Here is a 21080-nt window from a genome sequence, read left to right on the forward strand (position 1 = left end):
ATTACCGAAAAATTGCCTCTGTCCACGCTAAAATGGTTTTGCAAAACCGGTGCCACAGAATCGGCAGCCACTTAATAGCCAGCTTAACCACCATTGACATAGTCTGCTAAGCAGATTGAGCCAAAGCCATAGTAGCTGTGCCTGGTTGCATTTCATATTTGCTGTTGCAGCTGCTTATGTGTATGTTCAGGTTAGTTAGCCCACCTGTGTGTGGTGCAGTGTAAAGTTGTAAATATCCTGTGCTTGAAATCATGGTGCTCTCCAAGCCCAAGGCAAGATATTTGCTAAAGGGTTTGCAGTCTTTTACTTGATGAATTGCTGTGACATCGAGAAAAGGGAACATTTTGCACACAGCGTGGACAGCCCTTGGTGTGGTTGTGACGTCAGCATGTCGCGCTGTAGTACAGCATAGACAGTGTAGCAGCATAGCACAAGTTACCGATTCTTGCAGACAAACTCTTGTTTCATTGTTTGTGAGGATGAGCGCCCCTCACAAACCACTCCCATTTGCTGTACTATATATTCCATGTAACGGTGGCAGCGGTGGGGAGTTGAAACTGCCTCATCAGTGGGCAGCACACAGCTTTCAGACATCTGTTGCTGGTGAAGGGCCGTCATTCTGGACCATGCTTCAAGCAAAACTACTCCAACAGGTTTCTGAAGCTAGCAAAGTCTGCTACTGCAAAGTTTCCGCAAAAGGACTCATTAGACTCTAAGGGCGCTCATTGGAGTATAAGTCAGCAAGTAAAGATGGCTCTGGCAGTTGCAAAGGGTTACTTGCAGAGCGTCACATTGTAAACAGGAGGAAATGGAAATGACATTTCTGTACCAGAAACTGACACTTTTGTAGCCGCTACTGGATTTGCCTTTCGTAAATGCTTCCAGAGTCAGTTTTTTGCCTTTGTAATTTCAAATCCACATTACTTGCTCTGCATCAGCTTCACTATTCTTAAAGCTATATTTAGTTTTGGCTGATGTGCTGTTCACTGTATTCAGGTTTTTATTCAAGGTGCGTTCTACTGCATAAGGCTCAATATATATTGTCTAACATCTCAGTACGAAACTGGCTATGAGGTATGCTCTAATGGAGGGCTCTGGAAATTTTGACCGTCTGAGATTCTTTAATGTGCACTGACATCGTGAAGTGTGTGGGCACCTTACATTTAACCTCTATCAAGATGCAGCTGCCACAGCCATGATCAGTCCCACATTTTTGGGATCAGCACGATCAGCACTCAAGTGCCCTATCCACTGAGCCACCACTGCAGAGCACCGTGCATGAGGAAAAAAAAAAAAAAGACATTTGGCATGAAGAGTTGTGCATTCTCTAGTGTATAAATATCTTCACTTTAAGCAAGGGTATTATATCAGTATTTTACTGTATTAAAGCTGTGCTATGCTGTAACTGGTATTTATTATTTTTTTTTTAATATGCTGGCCTGAATTGTGATCAACTTCTTGTCCTTTAGGCAAAGGAGTTGATCCGGAAGCATGGCCTTGTGATGACGGATTTGGAAGAAAACCCTGAAGTAAGTTGACACTGAGTGTGTTATATAGTGTCTCTCTTAGCGACATCGCATTAAAGTCTTGTGAATACGGCAGATGAAGCAATATGCCTTCAAGAGAGCGGTGCTGGCACGATTTAAAGGATGTCTCATATATTGGATCGTCACCATGAGCACATATTAAAAGAGCTTGCAAAGCAAAGACAGGGTAAATGAAAAAGAAAAAAAAAAATTGATTATTTTGTTTCTCCCAGATGGCTGCAACATCATCGTCATCATCATTTATTAACCTTTAAGGGCCCCTGTTAGGGTATTACATAAGGGGGGAGCGTAAACAAAAATAGGTACAGAGCAAAGGTCAATATAAACACAAGATAACGCAAAACGTAAAAAGAAGCAAAGAACGCGCTAGTCATGAACAAGGGCTATAAAACATCGCCTTAGTACCACGAGCATCACATTCGTTGGCGAGAGGTCCGGGCAGCAGGGTGAGAACACAGTGGGTAACGGAAAAGGTCAGTATAAGGGCAGAAAAAAAAAATACATGAACATGGATTGAAGACCAACACAAAGGCCAACATTAACTTTATGTTTCAGACCGCTGTAGAAAAGATCCGCAAGAGTTGAAAAAAAAAAAAAATGCTGCCGCTAACATCGGCAATCCTCGCAGTGACGCATGAGCAGTTGCAACTCGTATCCCGGAACGACTTTTGAAAATGACCGCTAGGCAGCTTTCAGTGGTGCCCCGATAAGCGGTGAACGGGGCGTATTAAGTCCTGTATCATTGCGACTATCACATGGAGTGTGATCTGACTGGCAGGGTGGATAACCCTCTTACGCTATTTATGGCACCAAGGCTGCCAGAATCGAGACCCTTGTTAGGCCACTCAGCAAACAAATACAAAGAAATGAGTATTTGTTCTGAGATACATACAAAGGAAGCCAACTGCTACTGACACCAAGCAAAGCACAGTGTTTTTTGTTTTTATTTTGGTGTTGATCTATTGAAGATAATGGAATTGTAAAAGTAATTGACTAGAAAGTAGAAGGAAGAACAACTGCTTGCCTCCTGTGGGACGTGGACACAAGACATTCGAATTTTGCATCTGGTGCTCTACCAACTGCACTACGGCGACAGCCGTTCAACCTTCTTGGGCAGAATAGCCGAACGAGGGCCGCAGCCTGCCTTGGTGCCATAGGTTGTGTAAGAGGGTTATAGCCCTTCCCATTAGGTCACATTACATAAGTTGATAAATGGCCAATCCGCTGTCTAACAGCCACAAAAAAGTGTGTAGCACTCTTGACAGCTGTGCATGGCCATCTTGGATGCGTTTCATGGTTACACCGTAGTGGTTTTTCTTGTGCACATTTCAGGCTTAATTTTTTTTAATGTTTATTTGCTTTTTATGTTTATTTTCAGCTGAATGTGGCAATTGATGGTGCTGATGAAATTGATGCAAAGCTGACATTGATTAAAGGAGGTGGTGGGTGTCTCACTCAGGAGAAGATTATTGCATCATGTGCAAAGGAATTTGTGGTAGTGGCTGATTATAGGTAAGGAACTTTTATATTTGCATCCAGTAATTGTCTGCAGTTTTTCAATGTCATTTTCTGCTTTTCGGACTTCAAGGATAGTTGCCTTTGCCTCAAAGGCTTCATTTTTCTGGGTATAAGTTTATTTTGCCTAAATTTATCCTGTTGTAAGGCTGTTTTTTTTTTTTTTTTTTTTTTTTTTTTTTATTTTTTTTTTTTTTTGTAGCCTTTTGCTCACAGTTCAGTTTAAATTTGAATGACAGCTGCTGACATCAACACTGGACACAAAATATGAGAGATATTTTGCCCCTTTGTCGTGGCTAATTTTTTAGGTCAAGCCTTCTTTGAAGTATGTCGCAATGCTCAGCTTAGTTATATTAAAGTCTGTTGGTTGCTTTGTCAGTCTATTCCAACTTAGAGTGACTGCTGCTGATGGGAGACTTTTCACTATCTATCAGATTGAGATTTTCCACAGGCAAGCATCCTGTGTAATGCCTAGCATGTATAATGCTAGTCATTAACCCTTAAACGCCCATAGTGTTTCTTCTAGAACTAAGATAACTAAATGTTTTACAAAAGGCTCTTTATTATTACTTTAACACATTTTCAAGATATCCTACCTTTGGTGTATGTTTGCAAAGCAGGGAACAGTGTAGGGGTGAACATCCTTTACCTGTTATCATCCCTAATAATATAGGATTGTCGAGTAGCAATGATATCTGGACATATCTGAACATTTCTTACATGTGTAGCCACTGACAAGGTGCTGTCTTAGCTCAGGAAGCGGAGGGGGTCATCAGAACCAATACTTCAGTGTCATTGCAGCAAATAGTGCTTTACAAGAGTTCACTAGAGAATTATGTAAAGGAGTCATCCACCACTTCTGAGGCTTTCGGTTCACACTGTAATACTTTCAGAGCTAGTAAACATGGTCTGCTTCCTGCATTTAATATATGTAGTTTGTAACAGCCATAGGGCACTGGTGGTCAATTTTAGATCAAACACTTGGTTCTTTTCCAAGTCAGTCACTGTATGTAAGAGTTTGGAAGCAGCCATCTTGGCCTTTCGAGCAGGTAACAACCACCACTAGCTCTTCAATATCGCCTTTTTCATTACCTGTTCACTGGTCTACATCATGTTTGAAAGTGAAAAAAAAAAAAATCCAAAGCCAGTTTTACCGTGATACTGTGGACATTTAGGCAGAAAAAAGGTAGGCAAAGAGCTTGATACTTCACCGAAACCTCACAGGGAAATATGTTCTCACGCGGTAGGTATGAATCGGACTGTATTCATTTCACGTCAAAGCTAAATCAAGGCTCTAAAACACCACCCAACATTAAAAGCAGCTTCAAAGTACCAATTGTGTATGCAGTGCAGTCCACTTATATTGATATTGAGAAAAACTGGAAAATTCGATCGTTGTAACCGATTATCGTTATGTTTGGACTGGCAAAGAAAAAAAAGAAGCACACACTCGCGCATTTTAACATGCATGTAGGCTTGCCTACTTACCAGCGATGAATGAATTGGGTTGAACAACTCTAATCATCATAAAGAACACTAAACACTTTATTAAAGATACATCAGTAGCAATAAAATAACTCATTTGTTACCACGCCTATTCATATCGATCACCAGTGATCGATGCTTTAAATCGCCGATTTTGACGTGTTGGAATCGTTTCTTGTGAACTTAGGGCCACCCAGTGGTTAGTCTAAGGCTATGAACTTGTAGAACCAATTTAGATTTTCCCGCTTTGGCCACGTTTTGATTTTTGATGCGCCTTTTTGAGAACTAATGTGCATGTGTTGTTGCGGAAAAAAAAATGGCGGCAGCGCTAAAAAAAAAACCACCCCTGCCACTTGTGGTAATGCAGCATTAACATCAAATTTTTGTGATTAGAAGGTTTCCAGCAAGTCAAATATTTAATCACATGGTTCGGTTTGTTATCTGATGGTGTTGAGTAGTGATAATTGCCCGAAAATGGCGCCAGCTATTCACTAGTGAGCTTTGACTCTAAGTCCTGAGGGTCCGCCGCATGACAACATCTATACCCGGCCTTTGCAGCCTGTTTGCAGCAGTTTTTTTTTTTTTTTTTGCCTAAAAAAAAACCAGGAACTGCTTCAACGCATGGCACGAAAAAAGAGGCTGTTTCCACCTGTAGCTTTTTTTATAGAGCTGAAGAACGGTGCTGCACAGGTAGTTTATTTCTTTTTACTCAGTGTTCCTGGGTCGTTGATCTTCAAAATATATATTCTAAATTTTCTTTGTTCATAATGCATCTGTAGATATCGTGCTTTATCTATCTTGTTTTTATCTTTTCGCCACAAAAATGATTTTCCAATTTTTTTGCGTGTGCTCTAATGTATTTTTTCTTTGTAACTTATGTGTTTGGAAAGGGCATCTTATTATGTGCAATTTTATATGCTGCATCATGTGCTGCAGCATTATTTGTGCTCAAGACCTATGAAATACGGCCATTTCCTCCTGGTAACAAAAGAGCCAAGCATACTTAACCCTTTCGCTGTCGGGCATTTCTGGCCGTGACGCACCCCCAGTGTCGACTTGTTTTCAGGGAACGAGCATAGTGATTTATTTTTGATTACATCTGCTATACAAATAACATAGTCAACGGAATATGCACATTTCAGTGTCCTGCAGGTGTTGTTAACATCATCATCACTATCAGCCTGATTATAAATTAGCTAAATGAAGATAATAAAAGAAAAAAAAAAACTGCTCGATACTTCTTGAGAGTCTGAATCCGAGCTCGGCTCGTATTTATAGTCAAAAGAGCCATCGCTCCAATCCGCAGTTGAAGGCCCCGCGCGGTCAGTCATCCGAAAGTAACTGCACGCACGAGGGCGCACTTCCGGTGGCCTGCAAAACAGAGAGAAATGGCATGTTGTGAAATCAAGATGACAGAGGGAGATGAAAAGAGGCTAAAACAACCTTCTTTGCTGCTGCTAGCTGCAAGCAAGGGCACGGCAAGACAGAGTGAAAGCAGCGATAGTCATGTGTCGACCTATGGAAGAGGCAACGGCGCAAGCCCCTGAACGTGACACGTCGCGTCGTAGCATACACGCCAACAGAACAAAAATAAAAACCTGCAAACCTGCAAACCTGCAGCAGATGGCAGAACAACCCTCGAACCCTTAAGCTCATGTACGCGCCGCGAAACGCGCGTGTTGCGTGATCGCTTAACGCGATAGAGTAGCGAGCGCGGAGAGGCCGCGCCCCCCAGCAAAGAAGGCGGCGAGGGTGGGCGCGGTCGTTCCATACTCTACAATATATACGTACCAACACAATGCAGGACGAAAATACGAACTTTAAAGATTTTACAGATGGAGCAGCCTGTCTAATACCCTCTTTACACGGGCAGAGTTAACCACGGTTAGCGTAACTGCGGTTACGCGAAACCGTGGTTAGCCCATTTACACGGCAGACCAAACCACAGTTACACCCCTAACTGTGGTTATCGCAAACCGAGTTTGGCGACCTCGGTTTGCGTCGTTAACCGAGGTTATGGCGGCGTCTGTTGACGGAGGCTGCTCGTCTGCACTCGAGTGCGCGAAGCGTACGAGCGTGTCTGCTTCAGCAGTGTACTCGTTTGCCCGTATTGAATAGCCGGTGTCTACTGTGCCGCCCGGCATCTTCGGTTACGGCCTACAGCCAAGCGTCTGCGTACTGAAGCCCCGTCCTGTGTTTGCAGCATCGTTTGTGCGGCTTGGTGCTGAGCGCAGAATGTCAAAAAATGCGCGGTCTTAGCTTTATAATGAAAGTGCACAAGTTCGCAACGCTTGCAGTGCGGGATGCTGCGAGCAGGCTGAGGTACGTTACACCGCGGCGGTGAAGCGAGCGAGCGCGGCGAACTACGGCGGGGTGCGTAACCCCCTAGTCGTCGATAGGCCTAAATTATTTCTCTTCGAAGCCACGCTGTTCGGCGCTTTGGAACTGATCAACGCTGTCGAAATGGTGTACTCATGAAACATCCTTATCGTGAATCCTATTCTGCCGCCGTAAAATAACGATATGATAAACTTTGGCGATGCATTAATCGCAGAGCTAGTATAAGCAGAACGGTGAGCCGCAATGTACCGGCGGCAGCTGGCTTGAACAGAAACTTGATAGTATCGCGGTTATCGGTCTTGCCAGCAGTTTGCCGCCGGTCAGTGATCAGGAGTGGTTCAATTCTGATATTCTGCTCAGTATTCCAGATGCCAATAAATTTAGCACGCCTTGTTTCTGACGTCGGCGCTAGCGAACCGCCGTGTCGTTCGCGTACGGTCTGCGGGAGGAGGGGCCAACGCGGCGGTGTTTACGATGGTCGATGAGGTGCTGCCATCGTGCGGGGCTTCACCGCGTTGTTGACGCCTTGCCGGACGGCACTCCGGAAACTAGATTATAAATAAAATATTTGTAAATGCTGCTTCGTTCCGCAGATCACCGCGTCGCTTCTGTTGTACTTTATGGGCAATGGCGGCCGTAACCAAGAACGGCGGCGAGCTGTGTAAGCACAGCTAACCGCGATTGGCGGTTAGCTGTGGTTAAGTTCGGTAACCGTGGTTAAGCCGGCCGTGTAAAGAGGGTATTAAGTGCGCCAGCTTCGCGCTCAGGCACAAAATTTTGAACACATGTTAGAGAACATACCGATGCGTTGGTGACACTGTGGCGGGGAAGCGCGAAACCGTACTAGTATGTTCGTGACAGCGAAAGGGTTGAGACAGTTGGAAATTTGTGCTCGCCTGAGCGGCAGCTGAAGCTTGACATTGCTGTGGCCATCACTTCTAATATTGTGTACGCTGGCGGCAGTTTTTCTTGCGTGCATGAAACAGATCAGCGACTGGACGAACTTTGGGACATTCCCAGCCCTGATGATTGTTAAAATCGTAGAATGCAAATGCCCATATTTTTTCGTGAGGCTTCGAACCTTGAAACCCTGACAGAAATCCCTAATCCAGATGAATCTGCTATTTCATGCTGAGAGCTATCGCACCATTGTTAAGCTTTAATTGCACCAAATTTTTGATTGCATGTTTTTTCTTTCAAATGCTGCATCAGGTAAATGTGGCCACCGCATCAAATTTGTCTATGTAATTTATACTTAAAGGGATGCTCATGTAACTTCAGTTTCAGCAGCCAAACGGTTGGTGTAATATTGCTTGTACAAGTCCTTCCAGTATGATTGGGAACAAGGTTTCAGCATTCACTTAATAACTAATGCTCAGTTGTGTGTGACAAGCATAACTTTTTTTTTTTTTGTTACTAGTTTTCTTTGCATATAGTAAGTTGTTTTCGGCTTTAACAGCAAAAAAAAAGCAAAACAAAAATGCATCCTTTGGCATAAACTGGTTTGCTTTTTTTCACGCTGGAGGTTTTTGTATGTATTGAATTGTACAAAACAGCAACATGAAAGCTGTTTATTCATTTTTCGTTATAGCTGCACCTTGAAAAGGCTACTAGGATAAGTTTGAGGAAACTGAAATGACAAAATGGATTTTATTCTGCAGTTTTTTTTGTATGCCTCACATTATCTCAAACCTACTTTTGATGCTACAGCAACTGTTTGGCTGTAGAAACATATCAAAACTGCATCGAAGCAATTTAAGTTACTGAGGTGTAGGTTAATTCTGTGGGATGATTCATACGAAAGTTATTTATGTCTCAGCTACTGGGCTGGAGAAACTGGTGTTGAACTAGGCCGCTGTAGGCACATTTTGATAGAAACGAAGATCAAACTGTGTCCTTGTGCTGTACGAGATTCCATCTGAAGTCGTCCAGTGCAGCGTCCTTCATAAGAATGATTTGCTTTGGGACCTTAAGCCCCATATTCCATATCATACCATATGAAACAAAAAATAAACTCGAAATGGAAAATTGAGCACCTCCCTCTGTAGATAATTAGTCATGTAAACATGGAGTCATATTTTGACCCTGCGCATGACAAGCAAAGATGCAGACGAGATAGCTGGTAGCTTGGATTTGTATGCCTTGTTAAGGTGGGACGCCACACTCGGGAAAATTCTTTTTTTAAATTCGGCAGTGAGGGCTATAATAATTTTTTTTTCTGATTAAGCATGTTTTATTGGTTGGTTTGTGGGGTTTAACGTCCCAAAGCGACTCAGGCTATGAGAGACGCCATGTTTTATTCAACTTACCAAAGTGTTTAATATACAACTGTTGGGTCAGTCTATTTTTGGGGAGGTAATTTTCCTCAAAAATATGTTAAAATTGCTAGTCACGCCAGCTGGGATAATTAACAACTGGAAAGCTAAATTAAATGCTTTGGCACTTATGTAGCTGAAAGAGTGACCTGTGCAGTGAACCAGGATAAATGTAATGCAATGAATATTCAGAAAGTAATCTTTGAAAAACTGAACAAAGTGACAAAGTGACCTTCACCACATTTAAAAAAAATGATTATCAGTACATTTCAGTTATCCTAGTTCATGGCAATCATCTGTGTATGAGGAAACAGTGGCCGAAATTTCATTTCAAGATATTCAATTTGAGAAAAGTTATCATAGTTTGCGTAAGAAGAGGTGGAGGAAAGCTTTGTTTTGAGAAAAACGTAAATAAAGATTTCAAAACATGCTGAAGGTGGGAAAAATAACATATACAGCTGTAAAATGCACCAGGCTCATAGCTGGGGCCCTCTTGATGCAGTAGAGTCTCCTCTTGTTCGTGTCGCTGCCCTTTGTTTGTTCCTAGCGTGTTTTGTTGCATCAACTGATTTGCGTAGAGCCTTCTGCATTCGCTGGTTGTCTCTGGCAATGCAAGCTCTTGTCGTATAGTACCCTGCTTCAATATTAGTTGAAGTTTAAGACTAGCGCCTAAGACGAGGACACAGAAAAAAAGCGGACGAGCGCTAATTAGCGCTCGTCCTGTGTGTCCTCTTTTTTTCTGTGTCCTCGTCTTATGCGTTAGTCTTAAACTTCGAATAGATTCTAACCAGTTTGCCCAACTTTCTGCTTTGACTTCAATACCAGCCTTGCTCAGTATATCCAGGGTGCTTACACTGCCATTATTGAAGTGCGCTACACCATCATACAAGGCAAACTGAATGGTAGGAAAGCACCTTTTTGGGAGCCCGCTGCCATATCAGCCCTCATTTGTGTTTTGTGTTTTGCCATGTAGACACTTTGATAGGAGCTCATCTGAACACAGATCACCGTACACAGCTTTCACCCAGCACATCATCTGGAAGCCCTCCCATACTTCCCTCGGCCGAGTGCTTCAACCTGTTTGTACCCGCACCAGCTGTTTGGTTCAGGTACAAGCCGTGCTGCAGGGAAAGAGGCTGGCTTGTTTCATTGCTCAAAGGTTTCCGATCCCATAGTAGTTTTGCAGGCGGTCAATAAGGGCATCGGTTAATTTTTCCGTACCGCGAAGTCCACACAGTGCTTTCTTAAGTTCTCTCATGCGGTAGCCAACACGTTTTTGGACTTGTTTAATGCATTCAAGCTTCTTGACGCTGTTATTTTTGTACATATCCTTTACAGTGGCATAGCTCTTGGCATTGCCATCACTGTTGTAGCCCAGATGCAGCTTCAAACTTCTTGCTTCTTGCGGCCTCTCAAATATCCTGTACTGGCCAACAGTGTCCATACTGCCTGCACTATTTTTATGATTTGCATGGCAGGAAGTGTGTCTTGCCTTCCACTCCTGGAATGAAACAATTTTCCAGCTTAACTTGCTTTTTGTTTTGCAAGCCTTGCATAGGCTCGAAAGAGCCTTGACTTCAATAACTTATCCTGTGTCAATAGAAATCACTGACGCACATCCGCTTAAAGAAGAATGTCCATGCTTCTGCCATGTTTCATCGCCTGAAACACCGCACTCATTGCTCCCATCACATGATGAACTTCTGCAGCAGCATTAACCATAGACTCCAACGCTACTGTTCCAGCCACTACTAAGAGCCGAGACGATATCCTGTCGTAGGTGTAATGTCGCAAAGGGGAAGGCGTGTTCATCACCTGCATACCTGCGTGGCCTTTCCCTAACTGGCGTATTGCATACACCATACAAACATTGTTCTCATTTGCACGCACCACTTTTTTTGATGTGTAAAATGAATGCTTGAAGCCACACTCCACACACACCACTGCACAGATAGAACATACCCCTTGGTAGGCGCATTCTTTGAGCGTCAGTGCTGTATTCATCTATTCAAGGCATGCCAGCAAGGAAAACACAGAAAGGATATCAATGTCAACGATCCTGTTCCCTTGGAGTGTGTAATCCGGTAGCAGGGCTTTATACATTTTTGCAATGTTCCCAAGCTTCTTCACACTCGCCGAAACACCCGCGTCTGGCAGCTGAGACGATGGACGCTGCGTAGTGTGTCGATTCCCAAACTTGCGTTTCCGCCTTTTCTAAGCTCGGCTATACTGGACGAAATAATGTCTGATTGCTCTGAATGCTGTGTCTCGGCACCTGTTAAAGATGTAAAGTGCTACTTTGCCACTTAAACGGTGTCTAAACAAATATTCGATGAAAGTAAACAACAAACGTTCTTCGAGCGTCAGTCATCCCCCTTGTGGCCGCTTTAAAAGATTGTAAAAGATTAATTAATAAATTTATAACTAAACTTAAGAATACCAGTTAATGTTTCGGATATCAAAAACTAAAATATATAGTGAATAATAATCGTACGTAAGAAGCATTAGTAGTTTCAGAAACCTGTGCAATTTAGTTTTTAGAATACCAGGATAAGCATTCAAAAACTGTTTGTAGCTCCTAAACTAATCGTGATAGGATTTGAATTTTTTGCAATGTGTACCAGAATCTTTGCAGATACTTAAAACATAAAAAAAAAAGCTGAACTTTTTGCAAAAAAAAAAAAAAAAAATGACGCTTCAGTGTGGCCTCCTACCTTAACATAACTGCTACAAGTTACTGTTATAGTAGCATGAGTGTTATATGTGAATTCCTAGCACATTTAAGCTGAAAATCGGCCTTTGAAGCGTCTCTAAACATGTTATTTCACTCGAACACATATGCATTCTTCGAGATTTGTTTGCTATACAACTAAGATGTATAATTTAGGCACCTTGAGCTATTTTATGGAATACAGAGGCTTTGAGTCAGAAGTGGCAAGCATTAGAAGTTTTCTCTGCATGGCAAGCAATAGGACGTTTTACAAAGCGGAGCACAAGTGTGGATGTGATCCATGAAAATACTAGTATGCCTCTCCCAGAAGAAATTGTTTTGTAACTTTGGACATGGTGTGGTATTAACAGCCTATCCTCTTCTCTTGAGCCATTTAATTCTTCCTACTGGAATGTGGACACTGCACGATGCATTGTAAGTGCTGTTGTCTGTTGGCAATGAGCCAGCGAATTTTCAGTTCACAGTAGCATTCTTGTGATAAAAATTTTGACCTGTCACATGCACTGTTATCAACTGCAGGAAGGACTCCTCTACACTTGGTGAAAACTGGAAGAAGGGCATTCCTGTTGAAGTGATACCTATGTCCTATCTCCCTGTGCAAAGAAAAATAGAAAAGCTGCTTGGACATAAGGCGGAGTTACGGCAGGCGGCAAAGAAATGTGTAAGGAAATCCTGGAAAGTTTGTTCCTATGTTTCAAGTGTATTTTATTAAGGCAGCCATTAGGAGACAGTCATTTATTAGGAACAGCCCTGGAAAGAAAGCCCTTCATAATGGGCTTCTCATAGAGCTGAGCAAGATAGAGCTTTTTGGTGGTGGCTATTTCTTGCTTCAAATTTTGTGTGAGTGATATTTTGACAAGTACATAGCACCATCTGGACCAACGAATGCCATGATAGGAGCTGTTTCCTTTCAGGAGGGGATAGAACAAACAAGACCTCTTTGGCTGTTCTAAGAAATGCATCTAAGCACAAGCATGCTTGACAGGTGAAGTGCTATGCTTAGCAGTAATGAAGTGCACACTGTAGATCCTTCATGTATTTCCTTTTGCGGCTTGCATAGCTTGTAAATTCAGTTTTCACCCTTGCTGATCATTCCAAAAGCAGCGATTTTCAGAGTCCTAGTTCCTGTGCCTCATGGGTCACTCTTTTTTCTTTAGTTACAGAATGACCCACCAGTAAGCCAAAGCTTACTTTGGGAATCAATGACACTGGTAACCTGCCACATATGCTTTTTGCAGGGTTGTTCCACAGATTTATTGTGCAACTCATTATTCATGCCACTCAGCGTAAAAACCATATTGGACACTGTGTTCTCAGGATTGAAACTTGACGACGTGATCATGTTTTTGGCCATCTTCGAAGAGCATCTACACTGTTTACTAGCTGTGTTTCTGGCCATATGATCAGTTACGCGGAGCTGCAATTCTTGGGTCACGTCGTTAGCCATGAGGGTGTCCGGCCTGATCCTGAAAAGCTCTCTGCAGTCGTCAAGTTCCCAACACCTACGGACAAAAAGACACTGGTGCGCTTTCTAGGTCCTTGCGCCTATTACCGCCGATTTATTGCAGTCTTCTCATGAATTGCATGGAACTTCATTTCACTGACACGCGACAGCGCTGTCTTTTGCTGGGGGGGGGGAGGAACAGCAAGAAGCTTTTAATGAGCTCCTGAGACGCCTACAGACGTCATTTGTATTGGCGTACTTTGATGACGATGCCCCTACCCTGCTTCATACGAATGTGAGCAGTGTGGGTTTAGGTGCTTTGTTGGTGCAGCACCAGAATGGTGTGGAAAGGGTGATTGCTTACACCAGTAGGACTCTGTCTAAAGTAGAAGCGAACTACTCGGCAACAGAAAAAGAATGCCTTGCAGTAGTATGGGCGGTTATGAAGTTCGGCTCTTACTTGTACGCCCGCTCCTTTCAAGTCATTAGCAACCATCACTCTCTTTGTTGGCTGACGAACTTAAAGGACACTTCAGGGAGACTCACGCTGGAGGCTTCGGTTACAAGAGTTCAACATGACGGTTATTTACAAATCCGGAAAAAAGCATACGGATGCTAATTGCCTTTCGCGAGCACTAGTCGAACCTTCCACTGTGACCGATGAAGGCATTGCCTTTTTAGGAGTCATAGATGACGCAACCCTTTCCTAACAGCAGTGGAAGGGCCAAAAATTGCTCCCTGTTATTGATTTCTTGAGACGCGAACTACGGTTGTGCCTAAGATTTTCACACGAGGACGCTCTTCATTCTTTATTCTCAACGACATACTTTGCAAGAAGTACTTCTGTCCTGGGGAAAACAGTCATCTACTCGTCATCCCATCGGCTCTCCACTCTGAAGTTTTGGAAAGTGCCACAATGAGTCAACCGCCGGCCACCTGGGCTACACGCGCACGTTGGCTAGAGTACAACACGGATACTACTGGCCAAAACTGCCGGCGACAGTGAAGCACTATGTATGAACTTGCGTAGACTGCCAGTGCCATAAATCCCCTCCTGTAAATCCAGCCAGACTTCTCCACCCTCTTCAAGTGCCAACGACACCTATCAAGCAAATTGGCAGGGACCTCCTGGGACCATTTCCACATCTACAGCTGGGAATAAATGGATAGTTGTCGCCACAGATTATCTAATTCGCTATGCAGGGAGAAAGGCTCTGTCCAGGGGTACCGCCGCCGAAGCAGCTCTGCTCTTCGTTGAGAACATTGTCCTCAGGCATGTTGCTCCGGCACTCATTATAACTGCCGAGCTATATATACGGCCGAGCTTTTGGAGACTGATCTCCTCCTCAGTGATGCCAGTCACCTTAAAACGATGGCCTATCGCCCTCAAACCAACGGATTGATGGAACACCTCAATAAAACCATCGCAGGCATGCTTTGCATGTGGATCGACGTGGACCACAATAATTGGGATGAAATTATTCCCTGCACCACATTCGCCTACAATGCGGCACGACAAGACACCACTCGCATGACACCATTCAGCCTCCTTCACGGGCGACCAGTGACAACTATGCTGAATGCAATGTTGCTCCTGAATGCTGATGCCGATGATATCGATCAGGACGCCAAGGAATTCGCTCAGCTCGCAGAGGAAGCTCGACGGCTAGTGGGTGTGGTGATCAGAAATGAGCAGTATTATTTATGATCCACGACGCTACAATCTTCGCCACAGACATGTAATGTACGAACCTGGCGACAAAGTGTGGGTCTGGGCACCTATTTGCCACCGTGGACTCTCCGAAAAACTATTGCGGCAATGTTTCGGGTCCTATGCTAATAAGGTGGTGCCAGATAGGGTTTCGACATCCAAACAACGCCAGCAGCAAGCCGACATCATCCATGTTGTACATATGAAGGCGTACCACTTGGACTGATCTTGACTGCCTACTTCCTTTTGTTCTCATTGTTTTCATTGGGACGACGCTCGATGCTTCCTGAGGAGGGGGGCAAATGCTGCATATAAGAAGACTCCAAAGAGGACGACTGGGACTACGAGCACGAGGCTGGAAGAGAAGAAAGCATGAACACAGGACTCGTTCCAGTTCATCTTTAAACCATTTTATCCTTAGGTCCTCTTTGGGGTTCTATCAAGGCACAAAAATATTTATTCGAATGTAACGTGAGTTTCAAGATTTTTGGCTCTCAAAGTCTACCTTCGCGTTATAATAGAATACAGTCGAAACCCGCAATAACGAAATCGCCGGGGACAGCAAAAAAATTCGCTTTCGCGAGAATTTCGTTGCCGCGAAAATGAGACAGAAAAGATAGAAAACAGCCCGCAAAAAGAAAATTTATTGCCAAAAGTCAGTCAGCTTAGTTTGCCGAGCCTTGCCTTGCAGCAACTTCATGGTTCTATTCTCACACTGCAAGAAGTGATCCATTGCCACGTCGTCGTCGTGTGCGCCTAAGAACGACCGGATCGTGTCAAAGGCGTCCAACACATTCCTCGGGTTTACCGTCTCTCCATGTTGTGGACCTTGGTCCTCGGTGTCGTCAGTTTCGCACACGCTGCTGATGATAGCCTCATCGGTCATTTCTTCATGGACAACTACGTCGTCATCAGCGCGAACGAAATTATCGACACTGAGGCCATCTGGAACAACATAGGTGTCGACAGCACAAAGTGCACCCCATGCGTTGGCCAGCGATTGTGGCACTGCACTGGCAGCACAGTCATCGTGAAGTGTCTCTTCAAGCACGCTTTCATTTGGCGACTCGTCCACGCATGATGTCTGCTGGGTGGGGGCGAAGCCCGCATGCTTGAAACAGTGCTCAATCATGGTCGGAGGCGTCGCAAGCCATGCAGCGGCCAGCATCTCAAGCGCCATGAACAAGTCCACGTCGGTGGGGCGCTTGTGATGGAGGTTAAGAATGAGACGCTGAATTAGCCTCTCTTTGTAGGCGCACTTCACACTTCGTATGACGCCTTGGTCGAGTGGCTGCACAACAGAAGTGCACCCGGGCGGAAAAAAAAACAAGCGCACGTTTGTGAGCTCCATATCAACATGATGGGCGGTGCAGTTGTCTAAAAAAAGGCTCACCAACCTGCCTGCCTTTCTCATGTCCGCATCGAAGGCCTCAAGCCAGCTGGAAAATATTGAACGGGTCATCCATGACTTCCCGTTCGAGGTGTACTGGACAGGCAGCGTGCGGTTCCCCTTGAAGCAGCAGGGCTTCTTGCTCCGGCCAATGACAAGAAGCGGCCGTTTGTCACTGCCGTCCATATTGGAGCACAACAATACTGTTACGCGCTGCTTGCTGTGCTTCCCTCCGTGGCATTTTTGACCTTTCAGGTCCAAGGTCTTCGAAGGCAGCATCTGATAGAATAGACCCGTTTCGTCCCCATTATACACGTCTGAGGGTTCGTACTGCCCCAGGATTTCTTCGGCAGTCAGCTGCCACGACGATGTTACCACCGGGTCCACTCCTGCTGCTTCGCCCGAAATCACCTTGGCCACAATATCGTGACGGGCTTTAAAGCGGCCCAGCCAGCCAGCGCTTGCTCTGAATTGGTCATGCCCGAGCATGCAGGCAAAGTCCAGAGCCTTCTGTTGCAGCAGTTTGCCAGACAGAGGCACTTTGTTTGCGCGCTGTTCACAGAACCAGGCAAACACCGCCTTGTCAACGTCCGGGAACACCGCAGCCGTCACTGTTTTATGATGTGCTCGAGCACCATTCTCAAGCGCACCGAGAATGGCTGCCTTGCTTTTCAAAATTGTCGACAGTGAGCTGCACGCAATCCCGTACTCGTCGGCGATATCCATTTTTTTCCTGCCTTTTTCTGCTTGAGAAATGATGGCAGCCTTCTCTTGCAGAGACAAAAATCTTCGTTTTTTGGCTGGCGGAGACATCTCCAACGCAAACGTGCGCACTGCTGCTCATACACACCGCCACCACACACAACGAACACATGTGCACCGCTCGCAGGCCTAAAAGTGCAGCGCTGATGATCTAGTGTCGCCCCCTGATGGTGTCGCTGCGAGGCTGCCTTCCCTGAACATAGCCTCCGAGATAAACAACCACGCGAAACCGATCACAGAGGACACGCGCTGCGCCGGTATGGTGGCTAGCACCGGCTCAAGGTGGCTAAAGTTTTTAAAGTTGTTCCGGCTGCCAGGCGCCAATGCTCTCGCAGTAGCCACGCAAGCGCGCTATTGCAGTTTGCTCAATTTGAGTGCTTTTTTGACGCTGTTATTCATAATATGGGAGACAGTATGCGGACCGACGCTGCAGAAAATTTCGTTATCGTGGGATTGCGGTACAAAAATGTTTCGTTACCGAGAGATACGAAATACATTGGCCCCTATGGGCATTTGCCGGGATCTCGGAAATATTTCGTTGCGGCGAGAATTTCGTATTCTCGAGATTTCGCTATCGCGGGTTTCGACTGTACTACGAATTGGGTGGCCTAAAGCAGCGCAGCGGTGCAGCCATATTGAATCCTTCACCACTCGATTTTGATTTCCGCGGTTTTACGTTGTTGCGTTGGCAACACGGGTACCAGGGAAGCCAAATCATCTAAGTCCCTATCCTCCAACCAAAGTCAAAACGTTATGCTTTTTGCTGATATGCTTGGGATCACATTGTTACCCTTGTCAACTTTTTCCGGTGCTTGTCGCATCATTCGCAGTGGAATAATGTGGTTACTTCTGTTATTGCATTTTGCACGATGGCAACGCACCGTGCACATTACGATGCTCGCTTCAAATGAAAAGCGATTCTGATAGAAGAAATCGGAAATTCTGGAATCGGAAGAATGTGAAAATTTTGAACATTTGGTAACCTCCTGTCAACGGTTTACTGCACATCGCAGGATACTGCACAATAATTTAAGCTTACCTAAAGAAACAACCTTGCGCCTTGAACATGTCCTGGGTCCTTGGTGCGACGGATCGTCTGCTGCGCGAGCTACCAAGGCCTTACTAACTTTTCTGAAGGACACAGGGTTGATTAATACCCTTTAAGGGGGGACACGGGTCTTTGGGACCAAAAAATGACCAAAAAACCGATTTTCTGAAAATGGCATTTTTGGAATCTGTGGCTATTAATCTACAAGTTCACCAATTTTCTTCTTCCAGAAGTCAGTATTTTCAGCATAATAACGAATTGAAATCATCGCGCGGGCTGAATTTGCGCAGCAGCAGACGATAAAACGGCACATTTTTCGTTGCGCGCAACTGCCGTTCCGCCGGACCGATCTCGGCCATGTTAGGCTCGTTTGAAAGAGCGCTTTCTGGGTTTCAATTTCCCGCCGCTAGCGCTTGTCTGCCCTCAATGGCCACTGAGAAAAATAACCACAAAGAAAAACGAAAACGCGGCATCTGATTCGCTGCTGAGCGCACGTGACTGCAACTGAGCCATCCGATTGGCTGATTCTATCGCACGTCGTCTGCTTGCGGCGGGCCAGCAGCCGTTGAAAGCGTTCGAGACGCCATTTTGTTCTGAGTCGAGACCGAGGCGAGACGATGCCCCTCAGTAAATTTCGCTCGCGCCACAAATTCGGCAAAAAGAAGAAGAGTGCGCGCGGCGACAACTTTCGGAACCGTCCTGCGGCACCCGAAAGCTCCGAGGATGTGCAGGAGCCAGCGGCAAGTCAAGAAGTCCCCGCGGCCGAAATAGGCCTAGCGAGCTCGGCGGCGCCTACGCCCAGCGGACGCGTCCGCCACGACACGACGATGCTGCAGCCTTCGGACTTGATTGAAAAGAAAAGAAAAGCCGAAGGAATGCTGCAGGAGCTGGGTTCAACCGCAGCGACGAAGAGGAAAGCGGATTTCATCGCCACTTCTGACGCCCGTCTTCTTGACGCGACCGGCGGTTGCCGTGCGGACGATACGACGTTCACTGTTGTGAGTTTGGAGTCGCTGAACGAACTGTTGTCTGCTGTGAAATGTAAAGTGTGTGGCGGGGATGTCCATATTTCAAAAGGAAATCGTGAATATGGTCTAGCCGTTAAACTCTCTCTCGCGTGCGTGATTTGCGGGGACATTTCATCGGCATGGAGTTCGCCGCGCGTGCAAGGCAGCCAGAAGATAAATCCGTTTGCCGTGAATATCCTTGCTGCACGCGCGATGCAAAGTACCGGACATAGGCAAACGGCGCTGAATGATGTGTTTGCGGCGATGAACATATCTCATCGTGGCCTGCACACGAAAACGTGGCAGGACTACGTAAAGAGTAAGCTGACGCCCGCAGCAACACGCGCAGCCGAAGGAGTGTTGAAAGACAGCGCCCGTTCTGTTCGGCAACTCTATAACGAGTTGAACCTTGACAACCCCGGGAACATTTCTGTCTCTTTCGATGGTTCATGGATGACCCGGGGTCATTCATCCCACATCGGTGTCGGCGCCGTAGTAGAACTTTTTACTGGACTGGTACTTGACTATGTAGTTTTCAGTAACTTTTGTGCTGGGTGTGAGCGTGGGCCCAAAGAAGGTGACCCGTCCTATGAGGCGTGGAAAGAAAGCCACTTGTGCCAAAAGAACACGGACAAAAAGTCCGGTGAAATGGAAGTTCAGGCCGGACTTGTTTTGTTCGAAAGGTCACTGGAGAAACATGGCCTTAGGTACACGACCATGCTCTCAGACGGCGATAGCCGCACATTTCTTGCATTGCAAGAATCAGCTGTGTACGGCTACATCGAAATCAGCAAAGAAGATTGCACAAACCATGTGCAGAAGCGGATGGGAACGGCCCTACGCAATGCAATTGCCAAGCATAAAGGTGATGCAAAAGAGAGCTTGAGTGGCAAAGGAAAGCTGACAGGCGACCTTGTCACCAAGTTGACATCGTATTACAGCTGGGCCCTGAAGTCCCATGCTGGAGATGTTGGGGCAATGCATAAGGCAGTGATGGCTACCTATCATCACGTAACCTCCAATGATACCGTGTCAAATCACACCCTCTGCCCGACAGGCGCAAACTCGTGGTGCCGCCAGAATGCTGCTGCAGCCAAGGGAGAGCCTGCTCCCAAGCACAGATACAGTTTGCCACCACATGTGTGCAAAGCACTTTTGCCTATTTATGAGCGTTTGGCAGACCCAAAGCTGCTGGAGCGGTGCCAGCAGGGAAAAACCCAGAACAGTAATGAAAGCTTGCACTCCCTAATATGGTCACTCGCACCAAAGGAGCGCCATGCGTCACTGTTCTCCGTTCAAGCAGCTGTTGCAGAGGCTGTTGTCCGCTTCAATGCAGGAAACCTACAAGCATGCTCAAAAATACTGAGTGAGCTAAATATGAACCCTGGCGTCCAGAATATCAGGAGGATGGCTGAGAAGGACAGGCGCCGAACAGCCGAATCAGTACGCAAGCGTGCCTCTGCGGAAAACATGCATCGGGCACTGAAAAAGCGGCATTCTAAGCCCAAGCAGTCAGATTACATGCCTGGTGCATATTAGCTGTCTGCAAGTGTAAATATGCATATATCTTTTCGAAATTTTGAATAAATTGTGCCTAGTTTGTTTTTTCCCATTTTCTCAAAACTCAAATTTTGGACACTTGGCTGGTTTAGTTCGTCGATATCTCTGCATCTAGGACAGATAGAGATGTAATTCCTTTTTCTACATAAAGCTGAAGGTGCAGGGAATGCAATGATCGAAACAGAATTCTTTATTCAAGCTTCAAAAATTTTTTATTTTGCCAAG

The 21080-nt window shown here is 45.4% G+C and overlaps 1 protein-coding gene and 1 pseudogene across 1 annotated transcript in view; one reads left to right on the forward strand and one right to left on the reverse strand.

Annotated features, from left to right (window-relative positions):
* The window catches only part of Rpi (Ribose-5-phosphate isomerase), a 43489-nt gene that overhangs the window by 13573 nt on the left and 8836 nt on the right, over window positions 1–21080 (forward strand). Inside the window, exons 4-6 of the mRNA XM_084589962.1 lie at window positions 1470–1529; window positions 2926–3059; window positions 12453–12594. Coding sequence (XP_084446088.1) covers window positions 1470–1529; window positions 2926–3059; window positions 12453–12594 — 336 coding nt within the window. The remainder of the gene's footprint in view (window positions 1–1469; window positions 1530–2925; window positions 3060–12452; window positions 12595–21080) is intronic.
* Window positions 5871–12267, reverse strand: LOC146205313 (uncharacterized; annotated as a pseudogene).

This window comes from Amblyomma maculatum, chromosome 1 (genome assembly GCF_055883805.1).
Source record: "Amblyomma maculatum isolate TAMU_Amacu chromosome 1, ASM5588380v1, whole genome shotgun sequence".
Taxonomy (NCBI): Eukaryota; Metazoa; Arthropoda; class Arachnida; order Ixodida; family Ixodidae; genus Amblyomma; species Amblyomma maculatum.